This window comes from Stegostoma tigrinum, chromosome 26, assembly GCF_030684315.1.
Source record: "Stegostoma tigrinum isolate sSteTig4 chromosome 26, sSteTig4.hap1, whole genome shotgun sequence".
In the NCBI taxonomy this organism is placed as follows: domain Eukaryota; kingdom Metazoa; phylum Chordata; class Chondrichthyes; order Orectolobiformes; family Stegostomatidae; genus Stegostoma; species Stegostoma tigrinum.
Window position 1 is genome coordinate 26492182 of NC_081379.1, and position 20656 is coordinate 26512837.

A 20656-nucleotide genomic window follows, 5' to 3' on the forward strand; every position below is an offset into this window, starting at 1 on the left:
ATATATTTCAGCTCAAACTCTGATTGTTATTAAATTGGCTGAATGCAGCTGTGGTAGGCTTGATTTTGAGGACTCTTGAATTTCATAAAAGTTCATACGCGTGTACTGAAGCAATTAGATGGACAGTTTGGCATTTTTGATTTTTGATCATTTTTTTCTCTCCAGTTACAAAAATACTGCAAGCCGTTATTATGTAAAATCAAGAAAAAACTTCTGTTGCAAATTTGGCTTAAAACGAATATTCAGTATCTGTTTTGTGATTCCACTTCAGTTGAACGGGAGAAGAGGAAAGAGCAGATACTGGAACTGGCACGGTCAAAACAGGAGCGAGCGGACACTGAATTGCATGGTCTTCGGCAGGTCAGACATTTTGAAATTCATTAATGCCAACAAAGGACAAAATTGTTTTGAAGCAATCAGAATATAAAGTTGTACTCAGTCATATTGAGCATGAAAATAAATGATTCTCATGGTTTCTGGAATATTCAGTAATCTGATATAATGTGTAAAATTTAATCATTATGTCACTGATATCTCAGCATGTTTACTAAGGTGAAGTTTGAATCATGCAAATTAGGATGCTTCCAAAATGAATCGCACCCATACCAAATTACATTGTGAAAAAAAGAGTAGACCACTCAGCCCGTCGAGGCATTCCAACCTTCAGTTAAATCATGGCTGTTTTGTATCTCCAATCTATTCACCCGTCTTTAACCCATGTCGGTTGATATTGTTACTTAATAACAATTAGCAAATCTGTCTTGAAAATTTCATTTAGCCCAACGTCTCAGTTTTTTGAAGAGGAGATTACAAATTTCCACTGTTCTTGGTGTGAAACATTGCATTACGATTTCACTTCTAAATGGCCTATCTCTATAATTTTAGGATTGTGTTCCACCCTACCATTTCTCAATTAGATCACCTTTTGAAATGAAGGGATTACAAGCCAAGGTAACGCAACATGTCCTCCTAACCCCCTGCATAATTTTGATTGATGTTAAACTGACAGGTCTGTATTTTCCTGATTACTCCCTTCTTCCTTTTGTAAAATAATGGATTGATGCTTTCAGTAGTAAGTCAGGTGATCTCAGCTGTGTGTGACTTTGGATAATACAACTGGCTTCAATTTGATTAGATTAGGGAGGGCAAAATTAGCCAAATCTCCTCTTCTGGATTGCTGTCTAGAGACTGTACCAAAAGAGTACATTAGTGTGTGTGTATTTGTAGATGTCCTGCATGTCCATAAATGCTGCAACCAGACTCCATTTCCTCAGGCGGACAATACCTGCTGTAGGATAACAGCCATTGGGCAAGGCAGTAAGGAGCACCTATTGCTTCTGTAACTGTGCCTCTGCAAAGAGTGAAGAACGTCAGGAAAATATTAACAATGGGGAATAAATTAATATATAATAAAGTAACATAAATTAATATATGTAGTTAAAATTGTGTAAATCCTGACTTTTACACCAGTCACAATAGCACTTCTTATTTTAAAAACATAGCCCACTCTGGCTCCTAGTTTCTATTTGGCCCTTTGAGCCCGTGCTGCCATTCAATCTGATCATGGCTGATCATCCAACACGGTACCCTAAGAACTATATCAATCTTGTTTTTGAAAACATTCACTGTTTTGGCCTCAACCACTTTCTGCGGCAGAGAATGCCACAGGCTCACCACTTTCTGCATAAAGAAATTTCTCCTACTCTTAGTTGTAAATGGCCTACCCCATATTCTTAGACCATGACTCCTGGTTCTGGATTCCTGGTATTCAGGAACATCCTTTCTGCATTTATTTGCGTTTTGGATGAGATGCCCCTCACTCTTCTAAACTCTAGTGAATATAGTCCGTACTATAGTTTACATTGTGAAAAGTTGATTTGCATTAGGATAGACAATAATGTATAGTATTTTGAGCTCCATCATTTTGTTTTCTCTATGTCATTGATATGTAATACTAATCAATTTTAATTTCGTTGTAATTTTGTTCTTTGGACACACATTGCCTGCAACTGTGCAGGTTTGATAGCTAGCAGATGAGTGAGAGTTGTCTTCAGTTTTGACACTCTTTACTCACTCCCCATACCCACACAAAACCTTGCCAGAAATACTGTAATTGAGATGAGGAACGTCTTAGAGTCAGAATAGTATCACGACTTGATGCCACTGTACATTGGATGGTTTAAGGTTTTTATGAAAGGGAAAGCTGTTATTCAAACCATGGACATATAAACTTTCAGAGCATGTACATGTTGATAGCTGGTACATTTCCATACTAGTTTGTTTATCATTGTCCATGTTCATTTTTTTTGCTTTATTTGTTTACAGGATGTGGGTAGCATTTATTGCCCATCTCTAATTGTTCTTGTTTAGGAGATTGTGAGCTGTCTCCTTGAATTGCTGCAGTCCTTAGGGTGTAGATACACCCACAATACCGTTAGGAAGGGAGGGAGCATGTGGAACCATGTTTTGCTGGTGTGTGAAGTATTTTCAGAATTTCATGACCTATAATGTAGTACATAGTAATACATGTAAATACCAGTATAGAATCTTCAAACTGAATCTGTGGACACACTGTTTTTGTGCACATACTGTAATGTCGCGCACCTTTTATGGAATTCGTTTCCAAAGACCTGAAGAAAGGTCACCAAAGTTACTTCCTTTAGGCAAAATTACAGGACCATAAAAGACTACACTTCATTTTAGTTTTGCCCAAAACAACTCTTAAACTTAGGGTAGTATTTGCAGTAGTAAGCTCTGGGGCAACAAGGGATGGGCATTAAATGTTGCAGACAGTGACACGCACATTCCAAGAATGAATAAATCAAAAATGCTGTGTAGATTCTGAAGTGCCAGAATTGAAAAGTTAAATCATTAGGAAAACAGCCAGCCACATGCCTAATTTCAGAATCTTGTATGCAAATTGTTAGTTGCGAGGAATGGGACCTGGATTTCTTGTGGACAACTAAAAATGTAGATACCACTAAAGCCGCCTTCTGTGTCTCCAATTCACTCCTTAAATAACATAAATACACTCTATAATTTTCTAAAAGTATTAATGTGCATTATTAGTTGGCATATAATGAAAAAAAACCCCTTCATAACAACATGCATACCTTGAATAGAATAACCTTGAGAAAGGCATGGGGAGAGTGAAGATAAAGAGGATACAACAGCTGGAGCTGGAGGTTGTGATTTTTCTGCTGGCTGTGTGGCTGGCTTGGCCTTCATAAAGAACCTTGTTATGGTGCAGCAGGATGTCTTTTCCTTTAAATCCTTGTAAATTTCATCATGAGTCAAAGCATTTTCTACATCCCTTTTTACTTCAATGCTACGCTTGAAAGATGGATCATATTTAACCAATAAATCCATTAATACTTTTGATACTCTTGCAGCATCCACCTTCTACTTGAGCAGCCAGATGGAGATTTCAACTTTTCCTGTCTTCAGGATAATTTCATAATGCTTCTTCCAAACCTTCTGTTGTTGGCCTTTTCCTTTTCCTTTTCTTTCAAGTAACTCCACAATCTGTTCATTTGCCACACTGGAAAATCTTTCTCTTCCAACTTCTTCAGCCAATTTAACACTGCAGGAGATTTCTGTTGATACGAATAGAAACCCTGTTGAAATCATTCACAACCTTTGGTCATATCTTCTGTCAGCAAGTGTTGAATGTGGACAGTGTTAAGTGCCCTGACATACTTCAGTGTAGTCAACAATGTTATGATCTTTCCAACATTTTAGTATGTGACTCAGTATCCATGACCTGATGCATGTGTCCAAATGTATGTTTTGTATAATAAGAGGCCTTAATTATTGAGATCACGCCTTGATCAAGAGATAGAATGAAGGTGATGGTTTTGGGAGGAAGGAACACTGCATGGTCATAGGAAATTCAAATTCAAGACTCTTTGGGAGGCCTGGAGTACTATCCCAAATCAGCATCACCTTGAACTCCATTCTTTTATCTTGCAGATATTTCTCAACCTCCCTCGTGATATAGTTATGAAACTGGTCCAAAATCACTGTCAATCATGCTCTTCTATTTGTAATTTAAGACAACAGGTTCTTGGTTTTCCCTAAGGGTTGTTTGAATGAGGCGGAACCACAAGTTTTGCCATATATTGCTGCATGTTGAGGGTCAAGTGGTCCATCACAGCCTTAAAAACTTGAAGCACTTTACTGTTGTGAGATGTATATTTGTATTGGCATTTGCTTCCACCATAATGACATCTCATTGGTATTAAAGGCTTGTTTGGGTCTGTACCCTTTTTCCTCAAGAGTTTTCCATGACTCCTTCAGACCTCATGACCTACTGATGCTGCCTCCCTTCGTAAGCTCACATTATGCAACAAAAAAATGCTCCATGAAGTAATTGAACCATTCTTCTGATTATAATTTCAAGGCACTCTCACATGGAGGAATTCTTCTATGCATGTTCTTGATCTTTTGGAGGCATTGGTTGCAACTCCCAGCCACATGAATATGCAGATCTCTATGCAAGACATACAACGCTGTTATGAATTATTCTCATCATAGCATTTTTGGCAGATAATTAATATGGTAGAAATAACAGTCCTTTTTGTGATATGGTCTTTGCATGGCATTGGATTTTAAAGGGCGATAGAAAGAGACTTGTGAAACTCAACCCAATATAGGTAGCAAATGCTTTTAGAAGCATTTTTAACTTTGTTTTCCATCTTGGCAGCCTTTCAGTTTTGCCAGTGATTATTGCCTGTAGGAAGGCAATATTTTTCAGGACATAAGACAGTTTTGCCACTCAGAATTGAATTACTTCGATGCAAATCAGAATTTCTTTCAGAAGCTAATACTTTAGAATATAGTATGTATGAGTAACTTGAGAGATGGTGTGGTAAGTGTAGAATTCTTGGTAGATAGTGGTGACTTTAGACCTAGAATTTCTAATGTTTTCCATGACTGGGTGGGAGTTCTCATTATTTCTGGTCTGTTTTCAATTTCTTCTATATTAATTTAATATAATTACTCAGCAACTCTATTATCATAGTTTCAGGGCACTACCAGGATGGTAGAGGCGAACTAGATGGACCTTAATTTTTTTTTTACTAACAGTCGCTATGTTCCCATGAAAGCACTGCATTTGTATACCCATGCGGATCACATTGGATGGGGTTGCTAGTTTTAGAGTTGATCAAGAATATTTGTGTGTTTTACCATCTCAAAGATGAATGCAACAATTTCCAAACAATTGGGCTATAATGTTTACTATTTAGTTCTCTTTAATTTTTTTTAACTTTTCATTGCTTATTCTCTTGAGCTCACTCTCTCTCGCTCTCCCTCTAATAATGAATGAATCTAGTACACAGAAGGCAGGTGAGAGGAGACCGAATCTTGTAACTGCTGCTAGTGGGTATTATCCAAAGTCTGGTTGTGAGAGCAGTCACTTCACTCAGGTGTACCATGACACTGAGGTAGACAGTTAAATAGCTAATGTTGAAGCTCTGAGTCTCAATTAATAGCTGTTTTGGGCTTGGTGTGTTCTGATGCTGGGATCAGGAGGATAGTGGCTAAGTAAACACGAATTAGAATGTGTTGTACTGCTGACAAAAATATCAAGGTACTTGCTCCTGACAACTTAAACCTGCACTTGTTGTTTGGCCTCCCACTAGTGACTACTTATTTGGGAAGAAGGGAGAGCTATAAGCCAGATATTTTTGTATTTTGGTACTTCTGAAATGACACGTTCTTTCGAACTGGGTAAGCACGTGGTTCTGCAGTATTCATTAGCACTGTTAAAGGATTGATCAACCAGGCGAGCTCACTAGTTTAACCTGGAGGGATTCTTCCAACTCCGCTCCGGAGAAACTAAGCAAGCCAGTGCATTTAACAGGTTGGCTGAACGATCTGAGCAAGTTACAAGAAGCATACCATTTTGTTTGCAGCTTCAGCTGTTTAATATCTGGTAGTGCCTATGTATACAAAGTAAGATCCTCAATCTTTTGGCTTTACCAAATTATGTCGAAGCTTTCTTAGATGTGGTAAAAAGTATGCCTCCATGGAGATAAAATATACACTTTTTGCGGAGTATTTAGAGATTCTGCAGTTATTTATTTCTCAGCAGATTAATTGCAGTATTTAAAACAGTTCTGCAATTCTTCATTAAAATGTGGTTCTGCATCTATGCATCATAGGCATAATATATAGAAAGTGTAATTTCATTTTGAAACCCATAATTCCACACAAACTATTAATAACCATTATTATTTTCTTACTTCAATCTACATGTATTATCTTATCAGCCTCCACAGATGTTTGCTTCAGAATTAATGTACTTGTCTCTATCTAATCCTTTATATTTGTTATGTACCACTTCTACATCTGGTGATCAGGTGAATGAAAAGCAACAACATGACTTGCAGCTTCTGCATCTAAATCTTGAAAGTTCTCAGGAGTTGATCCAAAAGCAAGAGGAGAAAATTCTGGAAATTAGGTAGGTGTAACATTTTGATTTTACCCCTTAATACTATTTATTTTTTTAAAAAATCCTGTCCTTTCACACACTCTCCTTCCATTTTTTTATTAAAGCATAATGTAATAAATTGGCACATAATTACATAAAATGTAACTTCATAAACAGGAATTATTTCAACAATATTTAGTTAATTTATTGTAACATTGTTAACTAGCATATCTCAGTAAAGCAGCTATTGATGTGATAAAGGTTTCATGAAACCTGATATTAGGCTTCTAAAAACATTGCCCTGCAGTAAACTGCTAAGCTGTGTAAAAGTGGATTAATATAACAAATATTTCCCTTTGTCTGTTCGGAAAGCATGTATCTTCCACTGTCTCTTATGAGGAAGCTCATTTTATGGCTGTCTTAGATGATGATTTACATCCTGCCACATTGGTGCATCATTCATAGGTGGAAGTGGCTTCATTCTGAAAGTTATAATTTTTTGTTTAAGATAATATCCATATTTGTAAACAAATTTGTTTGGTTATCATGTTCAATAGCTCCTAATACCACAGTAGAGCAGATTGAAGTATGAATTTCAATTTGTTCCAGATGAGCTTCAGAGCTGTGGTTTGAAAGGGAGATTGTAACAACAAGCCAGTTGTTCTTTACATCCATAAAATGTTTTGCTAGTTCCAGAATGGCATAAAACATTTATTTAATTAGATAGGAACATCCCACATTGGGAAGCACTAGGACAGTGCAATTTGAAATTGTTTGTGAATTAGAGAGCAGAAAAATGCCAGAATCTATTTATAATGGTATTTATATCTGCACCTAAACAATGATTGATACCATCATAACTGATCTGCTGGGAGTCACAACTGGAGATGGATTGGTTACATGGGAATTGGGAGATTTCTTATGGAGGGCTCCATGTTCAGAGTATGGGAAGTGACCTAATCATGGTATTTAAAATGATACAGCATTATGGGTAGATGATACAACGAACTAATTTAATCTAATGTGGGAATTCAGAACAAGGGGAAATACCTTTAAAATTAGAACTAGGTTAATTAGTAAAATTAGGAATTATGTTCTCTTTGAAAAAGGTGGTAGAAATCTGGAACTCTGTCCCTAGAAGGTTGTGATTGACCCTGGGAAATATTCTAAGACCAAAATCAATACATTTTCATTCGCTAAGGATGGACAAATATAAGTGTAAGTTGGAGTTGAGCTGTAGATCAGCATTAAAGAATGGTGGAAACCATTGGAAATTGAAACTATTCGAATTTTTTTAATGGGTTGTGGGATTCCAAAGCTAGTTGTTCATTCAGTCGTTAAAATAATAAGATGTAACTAGCTTTAGTACTTTAAACTATTAATGTTAGATTATATAAAATGTATTGCAAAATGGACATGGTGACAGATGCTGTTTTATACCTATTTATGATGTTTATTTGGAACACTACTTTATAATGTAGAGAACAGATTTACTGTTTACATGTGCCAGACTCTACATATTGGACTAAAAGGAACAAATTGAAAATCTGGGGACAAGACATTGCCAAAATTGTACTGGTATCCTGTTTCAACATTTACAACAGTTCCAAAGCTTATATTATGGTCATGCAGAATTTACAACTGAAACCTTGTCTCAACGTAACAGCAAAATCACAAATGAGGATGCTTCTAATTATTGTAATATTTTTATATTAGTTTAACTAATTCTTTCATCGTCACTTCATTTTAGCAATCTTTATATAGGTCTTTTGAATGGTTGTGCAAAATTCAACAATGATGCTATGAAAACTTAATCACAAGTTCTTGCCATTCATCCTATTTAAACATTTTTCTTCTTTGTTTTTTCTCTAAGTTCAAGTCGACTTCTCTCGGACTCAATGACACAAAGCAGGGATGGACAGAATGAAATAGAGGGACAAGAATGCAAAAATAATGTGGTTAGGAAATGGAAAAAGGAGGCCAGCAAAGATTGCGTGATGAACCGACACAAAGAAGAAACAACTAAATCAATGCAAAACTTCAGTGGTGAATTAATTCCAAATAATACCAAAGAACAAAGCCATTTGTTGCTCTCAGAAGTGGGTAATACTACTAGAAATTATTCCTCAACTGAATGTATGAATGCTCAGACTTTCTTTCCTACTAATTTTGATCAGACTGCCAATGGAAATCTGACATTCAAGGGCTATAGTCTACAGACTAATGTTGATTCTAATAAAAAACCTACAAAATATGTTCTACCGAAACAAAGCTCCAAATATACAACTGCAAATGATTGCATTTCACCTCAGTCAAGAGATGACAATTTACAGCAAGTGTCAAAGAAGCAGAAGTGGAGATTTGAAGGATCATCTGATGTCAATCCCATGGAGTGTATGGAGCAATATAATAATGTAAATTATGCAAACACTGATCATCATAGTCCTCGTTGCAGCAGTTCTTGCAAAGGCAATTTAACTACCAGTTCAGTAGATAATCATTACACACTTTGTTCAAAGACAAGTGCAACTTCTATTGTATCGACGAAAGAAGGAACAAAGACTTCAGAGAATCATAAAATGGAGGACAAGTATTGTAATGAACCGAATGAGCGTAAAACTAATGATGAAAGGATTCAGCCTCATACAAGGAACGAAACCGACCAGGAGCCTCCAAACTCAGAACAAGACTGGATGAAAATTTATCAGCCGGCCGTTGATGTAAAGGATTTGTGGTGGCTGTACCTAAATGATGGTTCGGGATCCTCACATGGGTTAGACAGTCCTACAAGTATGGGAAAAAAGAGGTCTGATTTTATGTTTTGTTTTAAAAAAGGTTACAAGGATTAAAGGGGAAGCAATTGATACCACAGCAATGTGGGATGAATTTAATTTATAATTCTGGAAAAACTCTATCATTCTGAACTATACCAGAAGGAGAAATTTCCAGACTTAATGTTTTACACCTGTATAGGTTTGGTGCAATATGTGTCCTACTCTAATGGGAGGTACCTGTATTTGCTCTGCTTAATTCACTGGACAATTGGATTGGAAAATGTTGATTGTAGGAATGAAGTCTCTGTTTTACTTTATAAAAATGTCAAACTAAGATCAGCAATATCAGTCTTGCCTCCAAATTTGAAGGGTGAGAGTTTAAGTTCTATATTTGAAATATATAATTTCTTTTGCTAAGTACATTTGGGAAGTATCGGGTAAGGAAATGTTTAGTTTAAAAGTCTCTGTCTCAAATGCCTATAATTGCAGCCGTAACTCATAGGTCAAGAATGAGTATTAGGTATTCAGGTCCTACTGCTTGTCTTTAGTAGGGTTGTACTTTATGATTTGTCATTATTATTTGCACATAATAAGGGTAAGTTGAAGATATAGAAACATTTGAAGCCAGTGCACCTTCAGAAATTAGCCAAAGGACCTAACCAAGAATAATTTAGTTCTTATGGACTTTTCTATCGTTTTCACCTTGCATTCCTTTTCATGTCAATGAACTTTATGATTTGGAGTGTGGGAAGTGGATAAAATTTGGTAATTTTGAAACATAAATTTAAAGAAATCAGGTTTTCATTTTATTCTTCTAAACCATTAACAGTGAGGAAAGACTGGAATTGAACACATTTAATTTGGATTCACCACCACGTTCTGTGAATTCTTCACCAGTCAGAGAAAGGTCAAAGGGAAAGAGCAGCATCCATGGTGACCTATCTGTGAATGACTCTGTTTCGCCAGTGAGGTTGAACACTAATGAGGACAATGAAAGGGGGTCTTCTAATAATGTAAGTTTTTACATCCTGTTAAGTATTTATCAGTAGAAAATCAAACTGTTGGTAAGGACTTTTGCCAGATTGGGATCCTTTCATAAACACTTATTAATGTAGGTTATTTTAAGCCAATAGCAAACTTAAAAAGTCTCGATGGAAAGTATCTGCAAAATAATACATTCTAATTTTTTTACTAAACAACAATGAATGCAATTAACAAGAATCATTTAATAAGCAAAGAAAATTGTTAAATATATGAAATCAAAAATGCTGGAAATACTTACTCAGGTCAGGCAGAAACTGTGAAGAGAACAGATAATGTAACATTTCACGTGTAACCTATTTATATAAAGGCTCTGCACCCTGTTGTGTTTGACTTGGAATTGCACATATTAGATGCTAATAGAATACCTCTGAAAAATGGCTTCTGGAAGTGCTACTTATCTAACTTTGTTAAGTGAGACGGTGGGGTGAGGGATGTCCTAGGTATTTTGGAATTCTTGAATTTCAGAAGCATAACTGTTGCAACTTGCCGAGTTAACAAGCTCAATCAAATGGGCATATTTTTGTTACAGTGAGCAGTATCAGTTGTCACTAGTTAATATTTATTCATTGTACATAGTATTTCTTGGAAACAAGAACTACTAAATAATGAGCCTTTGTGTTAATGCAAGTTAATATGGTTCATGCAAATTCTCCAGACTTACCGAGATGGCTGTTCACCAACAACTAAACTGCAACGTCTGCTGGCTGAATCCCGACAGATGGTTGCTAGCCTGGAGCGCAGCACTCAACTTCCTCTTGGCTTATCATCCTGTGCGAGCAGCAATAATACCGCAAGGGTAAGTGACGTTACACAAAATAATTTATGTATTTAGGAGGTGGGGAAAATGATATGTGGAGAAGCCTACCTGGTATAAGCCATACTTCTCAAACGAAAATAACATGCTGTCACAGCCATTGGAGCATAACCTGAAGAAATCATAAAAGCATCCCACTGTTTGATTTCTCATCAGTCTATCCTCTAAACTTATATCACAGTTTGAGATTTGAAATGTAAAAGTTAATATATGATATGTGTTTATATGTATTTGTAAAACATGTTGCAATCCATTCCATTTCTTGGATCTGATTTTAGCTATAAATTGGATCTTGAGTGTATGTTGCTCCTGTGGAATTGCAAGATCAGTCAGATGTCTCAGTGTGCTTGGATGGTGAGGGATTACCTTGTATCAGGCTGTCAAGTTCTCATCACTTCTGTTTCCCTGGTCAGAGATCAAAACCATCCCAGAAAGATTGCAAATTTGCAATGCACCTTTTCCTAGACTAGCACTGTGTCAGGCAATGGAGAAAGTGGCTGTTGATAAAGATTTGAATTTACCCTGTTGTCTCATCATCAGCTTGGAAAAGAAAAAGAATCTAGAGGTAAATATTTGCGCCTTCAGTCATTTGATATGTTGGAAGACCTTCAGCTACATCTCTACCAATAATAACACAAATATGAAATATCTTATTTAACTTTTAGACGTATTTTTGTATTTCCTGACAGTGCCTATTTGATGGAATGCAAAATATTGAACTCTAGATTACTTGCATTTATTTTCATGTGAAAACTTAAGCAAAGCAGCAGTGCTTGTGTGCACATTGACAAAGCAGTTCAGCTTTGTGAATTCAGCTATTATGCCAATCCTGACATGAAGAGAACCTCTGAAGCTATTTATGACTTGCACCAACCTTTTCAGGGACCACTTTGGAATACAACAGCGATGCCATCACCATTCTCCTGCCAACTGTAACTAGGTTTCTCACCATTCTTAAAAATTACTCAAAGCTGCACATTCACAGAAAGCAAGATCCCACTTTTCTTACATCCTTCCTATGCTTTATGGCTTAGATCCTAGAATTCACTGACATATATATTTCCCCCAACTCTCTCTTTTTGGAGGTATTCACAGATTAGAAAACTCAGAGTCCTTGATTGAGGAAAATATGGTGATTTCCAGAAGTTTATGCTAAGGGTGAAATAGTAAATAGAGAGTGTGAACAGTGATGGAGTAAATATCCAAACTACTCAAATATGAACAATCAAATAACTGTTTGAATATTGCTGAAAACAGAAACTTGTAATCTCTGTCAACCCAGTGATTGGCCAATTGGAATCAAATAACCTGTTCCTTTGGTTGCTCATTACATACAGAGTGCTGACTTGCAAAACCCAAAATCAAAGTATTAACTGCTAGATGTGATTCTGATTTAGGGCAGCAAAGATGAACAATTGAGAGTGTGCCAGTGGCTACACAAACAACCAAATTTGGACAATCAGTTGAGCCTGTAACATAGTTCATTTACATTTACAAGCATCAACATACTTTCAGATACAAAGATTCATTCTCCTCAAACTAAGGGAATTTTGCATCTTTCATGTTATTCGAGTGCTGGGGCCACCAGTAGTTTCCCATTAGCTGAGGCGTTGCCATGGCGAAAATCCACTTTCCCACCAATTAGCACCATTTTCTCCTGCAATGTAAATTGTTTGAAATTTTGGCATTTGACTTGATGGGTGCAACTGAAAAGTTTTGAAAATGTGGCCCTCCTGCAAAATGTTAAGTGTGACTGTTTTGTTAATTGGTCAGTTAGCTCAGTTGGCTGAATAGCTGGTTTGCATTCTAGAGTGATGCCAGCGAAACTGGTCTAATTCCCATACCAGCTGAGGTCACCATGAAGGTGCCTCTTTCTCAATTTTGCCCCTCACCTGAGGCGTGGTCAGGTTAAAGTTGCCATCAGCCACCTCTCTATTGAGAGTGCTTACCCTATGGTCCTCTGTGAGCATGGTCACTTTACCTTTACAATATAATTGTAATTACAATACAATAGACTGTGTTGTTTGAAGGTAGGAAATAGCAACCTAGAACCACATTGACCTAATTTTCTTATTATATTTTGTCTTGTCACTCACTATGCAAAGCCTGTTGAGTAACTCTTTGTAAGCTGCTGTTCGTCTTACTTTTTTTATTGTACCTTGGGAAGATTGCATTTGATAAATGAAAATACTTTTGCATTTTTGCTTCTTTGTCTATTTTCATTCTACGTGCAAATCTGTTTTTCTAAACCTAGGTGGTATATAATAATAAATGGTTTCTATGATTTAAAATGTATTGATGTAGTGCTTCAGCTAGATGAGGCTTTGTAGGAATAGTAAGCTGTTTTGTAATCATTGAACAAGAAACTAGTTAAAACACAACTAGTGGACTTTTTATCAAACAAAGCGATTTAAATGGTATACCAGTTCTAAACCCCCATTATTTTTCACTGGGAGCACAAAGAGAAAAAAGTTTTAAATTTACAGCAAAATCTATGGATATTCATTTCTCATCTTCCAGCAGAAGAAAAGAATTGAGGTCATATGTTGTGAAGAGTAGTAACTAACTTTAGGCAGCTGTTCAGTGCTCAAATTCCATTTGAGCTTCAAGTTTTTTTTTGGGTTGTAACTATCGCAAATTTCTGGAGAGAAATAGACAGCAACATTTATTGTCCAGTCCTAGTTGCATTGAATAGCTTGCCAGGCAAACTGCACCAAGCATTTAGAGTCAAGCACTTACATTTTGGCCAGGTGGGTGGCAGATTTCCTTTCTTGTGGAATCTTGTTGAGTCAATTAGATTTTATGATAAACTGATCTATTATTCTGGTGCTAACCCACAAATTACTCAGTAGGATTTTTAATTGTAATTTACAGCATGGCAGCAATTTATCAACCAGAGCTATTTATTTCCTCTCATAATGTGAAGTGTGGATTTCTTTCATCCTGTGAACATTAATTTGTTGGTCTTACCTCTCCCTCTTTGCTCTAAGATCTCAACTCTTACCTGTTCTTCAACGCCAGGACTTCGACTCTGGTGACTTATTGTATTCCCAGTAGTGCCGACTAAGGCCTGTGCTACTGCTGGTACTGCAGAGCTGCCAGCCAGACTGATTGATTTTCTGTTGCTCCTCTGAGTTGGAGTTTTCTTCGAAACGAGGGGCAAAAGTCATGCTTCCAACCAATTTGCTCTCCTTTGAATGTTAAGTGGTTGTGAGACAGCTACTATCAGTGGTGATGCTGTCCCCAGTTGACTCAGCAGATGGCAGTGTAGGCACCCCTACCATCTGAAAAATCCAGATCATGAATTTAATTGTTTCACATTAGTATTAGTCTCAAGGTGCTGTTCTTTTAAAGACCCTTTCACTGCCATTATTTTCCCATTATGTGATTCACAGAATGGAAAGCAAGGAACAACACAACAAAAACAGAAATTGCTGGAAAATCTCAGCAGTTCTGGCAATATCTTTGAGAGAAATCAGAGTTAACATTTTGGGTCAAGCAACCCTTCTGTACTCTAGGTTCTGAGGAAGGGTCATTTAACCTGAAATGTTAACTTGGATTTCTGTCCACAGATGCTGTCAGACCTGCTGAGCCTTTACATTAATTTCTGTTTTTGTTTCTAATTTACAACATCCACAGTTCTATCAGTTTTTATTAAGGAACAACTTATTTATCAGATCCTGCTGTTTCTTGGTATTGTAAAGGTACAAAGCAATTACATTTTCTGCTATACTCATTTTCAAGCTTTCATACACTAGAACATTGCTGTTAAGTTTTGATATCTCTTGTATTGGACGTTCAATCATTCAATAAATGTCATTATTATAATTCATAATTATTTTTAAGGAAACATCAACATTCCCTTTAAAATATTTATTGCAGATTTGGCATAATATATGGTCAGCAGCTATTAGTATGTTTTTGTTAATTGGAAAATGACAGTGGTCTTTTCATGCTAGCATAGCAGCTAATTTGGATCATTTTATCATTGTCAACTTATTACATACAAATTCTAAAGCAGTAATCAGTATCAGACTTTAATCGTCACTTGTCAGTTTGCATCTTGTGCTACAGTGGTAGCGTCGCTACCTCTGAACCAGCAGATCTGGTTTCAAGCTCCACCAATGCCAGAAATGTGACACAACAAGTTAATTCTTCAATAAAATACTTAGAAGTTGCTTGTTGAAATTCACAAATATGTTATCCTTCATTAAGTTAGTTACGTTGGCAGATGAACAATCTGTTGGCTTAGAGTTTAATTCTGAGAAAAGCATTTAACGAATTCTGTATGTGAGGCTTGTAAAGAATAAAGTCCATCATGGAATGAAATCCACATTTCACTCCAGAGGAATCTGCATGTCAGCAGGTAATTAGAAGGTTATCATTGCAAGGGGAATTGAATACGAAAGTAGGGAGGTAATGCCTCAGTTATATAGGGCATTGCTGAGAGTCTCCTTATTTAAGGTAGACTGTAAATGTGTTGGAAACAGTGGGAAGATTAACTAGGATAAGTCAGGAATGAGTGCATTGCCTTGTAAGGAAAGGTTGCACAAGATTGGCTTGTAACTGCAGCAGTTTAGAAAAGTAAAAGATGACTTGATTGTAACAAATAAGATTCCAATGATGTGGACAAGAGTGGATGTGAAGAATCGGAAACTATGTATCACTGTTTCAAAAATAAGGGAATGCTCATTTAAGAGAAGAAGCTAAAAAGATGAAAGAATTTTCTTCCTCAAAAGGCAGTGGGAGTACAGCCTTAGAATAGTTTAAAGGCATAGGTAGACAGCTAAGGGAGGTGGTGATGTGGATTTGAGGTTACAATCAGATCAAGCATGGTCTTATTGAATGGTGGAGAAGGTTCAAAGGGCCAAGTGGCCTTCTGGTGCTCCTAATTTGCATATTTGTACATTGCACACACCCTCGGCACAATTGTTGTATGGGAAACCTAGTTGAGTGGTGAAAGCAAGGACACACTGTGATGACTTTAAAATTATTTTGTTACATTTATTTTTAAATGAAGAGATAACAGGTGATACAATCAAGATTAATTATAGAAAAATAGCATGTCTTGATTAAGAGCTTTGGCATTTTTAAAATCTGGTTGCTTTGTTCAGTGAATTATAAATTTGGACATTGTATGATATACACTTAATTTTTTTTCTGTCTGAATAATTATGATATCATGTTTTTCCAGGATAGTTGTTCGCTCTAAAATGAGAAAATCAGTTCAGTACATTATACTCCTGTGTGACAAGGTAAAATGACAGAAAATTGCAAAGTGGAGTGAATGCTGTAACAAGATCCTCAGATGACAATGAAAGGAACATTAAACTGCCAGTATCCATGACAATTACACTTAATATTTACCAATGGACCAGATTCTGATGTGTTTTAAGATGCAGATATGAAAATTGCAAATAAATACTTGGAACAATTGTTATTGTGTGTAGTTATAACTACAGTAATGGTATTTCAAACTGTAAATATTTTGTTTTTTTGTGAACATCCCAATCTTCTTCAGAATACCAAGAGTATCTGTGTTGAAATTAAACACAGAAAATAATCTTGTTCAAGGTGGTGATTTTGAGCACGATCACAACATTTTTGTGAAGTTTCCTGTTTACAGTGTAGTAAATGCAGTTTTTTTATCTTGTTTATATAATCTGATAAATTAAGCAGCTGAAATCTACTGGGAGGAAATCAATCTTCATGAATTCATCAAATCTGTTGATTAGACTGGCCCACCTATTCAAAGTTTTTGGTTTTACCATTATTACAAAGCATGTGTGATATCTTTGGAAGAAAAGAGAAACTCCAGTGAACCATTAACATGCAGAAGGATTCTCCTGTTCATTTGTTTTTCTACTGCATGAGTCTGCTTTGATGGTAATTCATTTGATAAAGTGCTGTACCTGATCTCTTACATTTGTATTTATTTTGAATGCTACCACTAATCTATAAAGCTAGTAAGAATGTGAATCTTATTACTAAAGGGGCAGCACAGGGGCTCAGTGGTTAGCACTGCTGCCTCTCAGCGCCAGGGAACCCGGATTCGATTCCAGCCTCCGGTGACTGTCTGTGTGGAGTTTGCACACTCTCCCCATGTCTGCATGCTGCAGTTTCCTTCCACAGTCCACAGATGTGCAATTTGGGTAGATTGGCCACGCCAGACTGCCCATAGTGGCCAGGGATGTGCAGGTGAGGTGGATTAACAATTGGATATGTAGGGTTACAGGGATGGGGTGGGTCTAGATGGGATGGCTCTTTGAAGGGTTGGTGGGGATGGCCCAAATGGCCTGCTTCCATATTATAGGGACTCTGTGATTCTAGATATCAGCAGCATTGTTCCCTGAAAAGGTTTCCTTTACTATTTAAGGAATTTTTTAAAAACATGATCACTGTCAGCCCCTGGATTTTATTACTGAAACGTAAACATTGCAAAATGAACCCTTTTCTGATAAATTATTGAAAGGCTGTTGAGGAAAGACTGATTCAGAAAGAGAGAACATTTGAGCCGTTGATCACATAGGCTAATGAAATAAAGCACCAAAAAAAAGACATTATCCACATACTTGAATACAAAATTTCTATGGATGCTTGCCATTAACATTAAATTGAAAATGTGTATGATCCATAGGTAAGGTTTACAAGGTGGTATAATTACTGACCCTCTACTTTTTGTTTCCAAGTCTCCTCAAAGTGGCATGCTCAAGGGCACTTAGAGATGGACAGACAATAAGTGCCAGGTATGCCCACATCTCTCAAATGAAAGTTGTGAATTGCGGCATGGTTTACATGCAAACATAGGATTAAAATTAAGCTATCAAGCTGCTAGAGGCCTGCTCTGCCATTCACTAAGATCATGGCTAATTGTCTACACGAAGTCCACTGTCCCACCTTATCCCTTGGTTCTTTTAATGTTCAAAATTCATTTCCGTCTTGAATATATGCAACAACGGAGCATCCATATTTTCATTCTAGACACTATCGTCAAAAGAATATTGTGTCGACCAGACAGGCAGCAGCATGTTAAGCAAGCCTGATTCCTTCTCCACTTGATATTCATATATCCGTATTACATGTGGAATCTGCATATCAGGAGTGACTTTCTACCTAGATGCCTCACCCTAGCATTGAGATACATTGTAGTGACTGACCTGCTGCTGTTCTAGTTGGGTTAGAAAATTAGCATGTAATAGGGATTGGTTGGGTTTGTTCCTGGTCCATTTATCTCAGTACCAATTGAAATGTTAATAGCCTTTAAAAGATGTTTCAAAAATATGTACACTTGTTATTTCATTTACATGTAAATATTGAAATACTGACTGTTACATTCATTGTATAAATTGTAAAACTATTTGTGTTTATTTTTAATGCAAAGATAGTGCTGGGGTCCCATAAATAATTGAAGTGCACCATTAGTTTCATGAATACATAAGTAAATAGTTTCTATTTGCTTTTGTTGATTAATATGATTCTTCTTAAATGTACAGAACTATGTTTTTCAAATTGTAAAGATTTCCTCGCTCCTGCAATCATATGATGGACCATTTCATTCTGAAACATTAGTGTCATGAGTAAATGCAGTAAGTTGACATTTTTTAAGGAACTAGTCACACAGGTGGTGGAATATTTCATTTTGAATTTCCAGCCTCAACTAACACTTGGCCTCTGCCTCCATTGTAAAGTCAAGTGCCATTGATTGTCTTGAGATAGTGGTGTAATTCACCATCTGAGAGGAGCAAGGAGATCAACTGCACCTCGAACAAAACTCCCCACACTTCACCCTCCACCAGTTGTGCCTAAGTTGAGATTGACACTGCCAGTTGCAACAGCTGGAATACACTAGAAGTGAGACGGTAATGGTGGGGATACATTCACTTATTATGAAGATATTTGTATGCATGGAACAACAGAAAAAGTATTATTAGTGGTTAATACTAACTTTAATAAACTCGTTTTTATAATTTTTATCTTTTTAATACTATTTTATTAGGGCTTGGCCATTACTGAAAATGTAAATACAAGTCAAATAAATTAAGATTTATTTATAATTTTATTATAAAACTCACAGCATATGTTCCAACTGTCATATACAAAGACTAGTTTAACCAGGTGAATTCATTGACTTAAAGGTTTCTTAAATTTATGTATATGAAAGTGGCTTGTTTCAAACCATCCTACTATTTCTATTGAAATGAATAGCAATTTTGTACTTACAATTTTTTTAGTAATAAAGTTGATTTAAGTTCCCAAAATGTGTCATTTTGTTTGTTCATATTAATTAATGATATTAGATCCATACTAAGACGGTGGTGTAAATGACTCTGTGTGATGCATTTGCTCATTAAGAAATGCTGCTTTCAAATTTTGTTTGTAATGGAATTAGGGAAAGAAAAATGTGGAACAAAATTCCTAGTGTCACTGTATACTATTTTACTGTTGTAAAGTAAATGCTGAAATCAAGGTTTACATTAATTAGAAACTTTCAAGAAGCTAGATTTGAGAGAATTCACAAATCTTGACAACATTGTTTCCATGCTCTGACAGAATTTTACTGTTATGAGGTTTGTAGAATTAACTGCCTTTAACACTTGTCTATTCCTTTTTCTAAGATTGTTAAGTGTTGCAGAACTTATATATGTGGAATCAAGTTTACCCTCAATCTGACCATGGAAAAGTAAGGGCATTCCAAAGTAAATAAGCCCCAAATATGCAATTCTTGCACTCTACCAGCATCCATATGCATCATTTCAGTTCAATATCAAACTGGGGGCTTTGAAAGAACAAAATCATTTGAACGAATGTCTTTTGATTTTCTTTGTGGTATTGTAATCGCCTTTCATGCTTAACCAAGTGCCAAGTCTGATTGTTTCTTACCCTGTTGAATGTAGTGCGTCCTATACTTTCCCAGTAGAAAATGGTTCATCCATATTTCCTGTGCAGCGTTTGTCCTTGCTCAAAATCAGCTTTGACATTTTGATGCTAATGTGACTTGGCCAGTTTCTCTTTTATTTCACATTGCTCTGGAAGATACAGATTTTACTGTGGGTTAAAAGCACTTCATTTCTGTGATTGGACTTTTACGTCAATCAGTGGTCAAACTTCCCTTTATTTTTCCAATGGGTGTCTTGTTATTTCCTAAAGACCATGCCAAATGACGTGCTCCAGAGGTGTCTTGCTCCAACTCTTGCCTCCTGCGCATCCCTGATTTCCATTGGCTGCTGTGTCTCTGGAGTTCCCTCCCTAATCTTTGACTGCTGTTGTCCTTTAAAATGCTCCAGAAAATCCACCTCTTTGACCAGGTTTGTGTCACCTGTGTGACTTGGTGATAAATTTTCTAATGCTCTGAATTGTTTTGGAATATTTTACTTTATTAAAGCTGTCTTAGACGTACAATTTATGATTACATTTTAGGTACAATTTATGAATTTGTTGACCAAATTATTCAGCTGAGATATTTCCAGTGGCATCAGGTACTATCAAAGTAAACCTTCTGTTGCCTGACAGCCCATTTACCAGGAGCTGCCTCTAAGGCATTGTTAACAGGAAATGGCCCAGATACTGTGGCCAGCTGGAAGAAGAGAC

The 20656-nt window shown here is 36.4% G+C and overlaps 1 protein-coding gene across 2 annotated transcripts in view; it reads left to right on the forward strand.

The window, feature by feature from the left end:
* The window catches only part of ccdc62 (coiled-coil domain containing 62), a 48657-nt gene extending 29389 nt beyond the window's left edge, over positions 1–19268 (forward strand). Inside the window, exons 10-16 of one of the 2 annotated variants that reach the window (XM_048556524.2) lie at positions 272–360; positions 886–951; positions 6366–6466; positions 8310–9242; positions 10040–10223; positions 10910–11050; positions 16263–19268. In XM_048556524.2, the coding sequence (XP_048412481.1) occupies positions 272–360; positions 886–951; positions 6366–6466; positions 8310–9242; positions 10040–10223; positions 10910–11050; positions 16263–16280 (1532 nt within the window). In that variant the 3' untranslated portion in view covers positions 16281–19268. Of the gene's footprint in view, positions 1–271; positions 361–885; positions 952–6365; positions 6467–8309; positions 9243–10039; positions 10224–10909; positions 11051–11481; positions 13191–16262 lie in introns of those variants that run through there. The other variant, XM_048556525.2, reaches the window with a different exon arrangement.
* The last annotated feature ends 1388 nt before the right edge of the window (positions 19269–20656 follow it).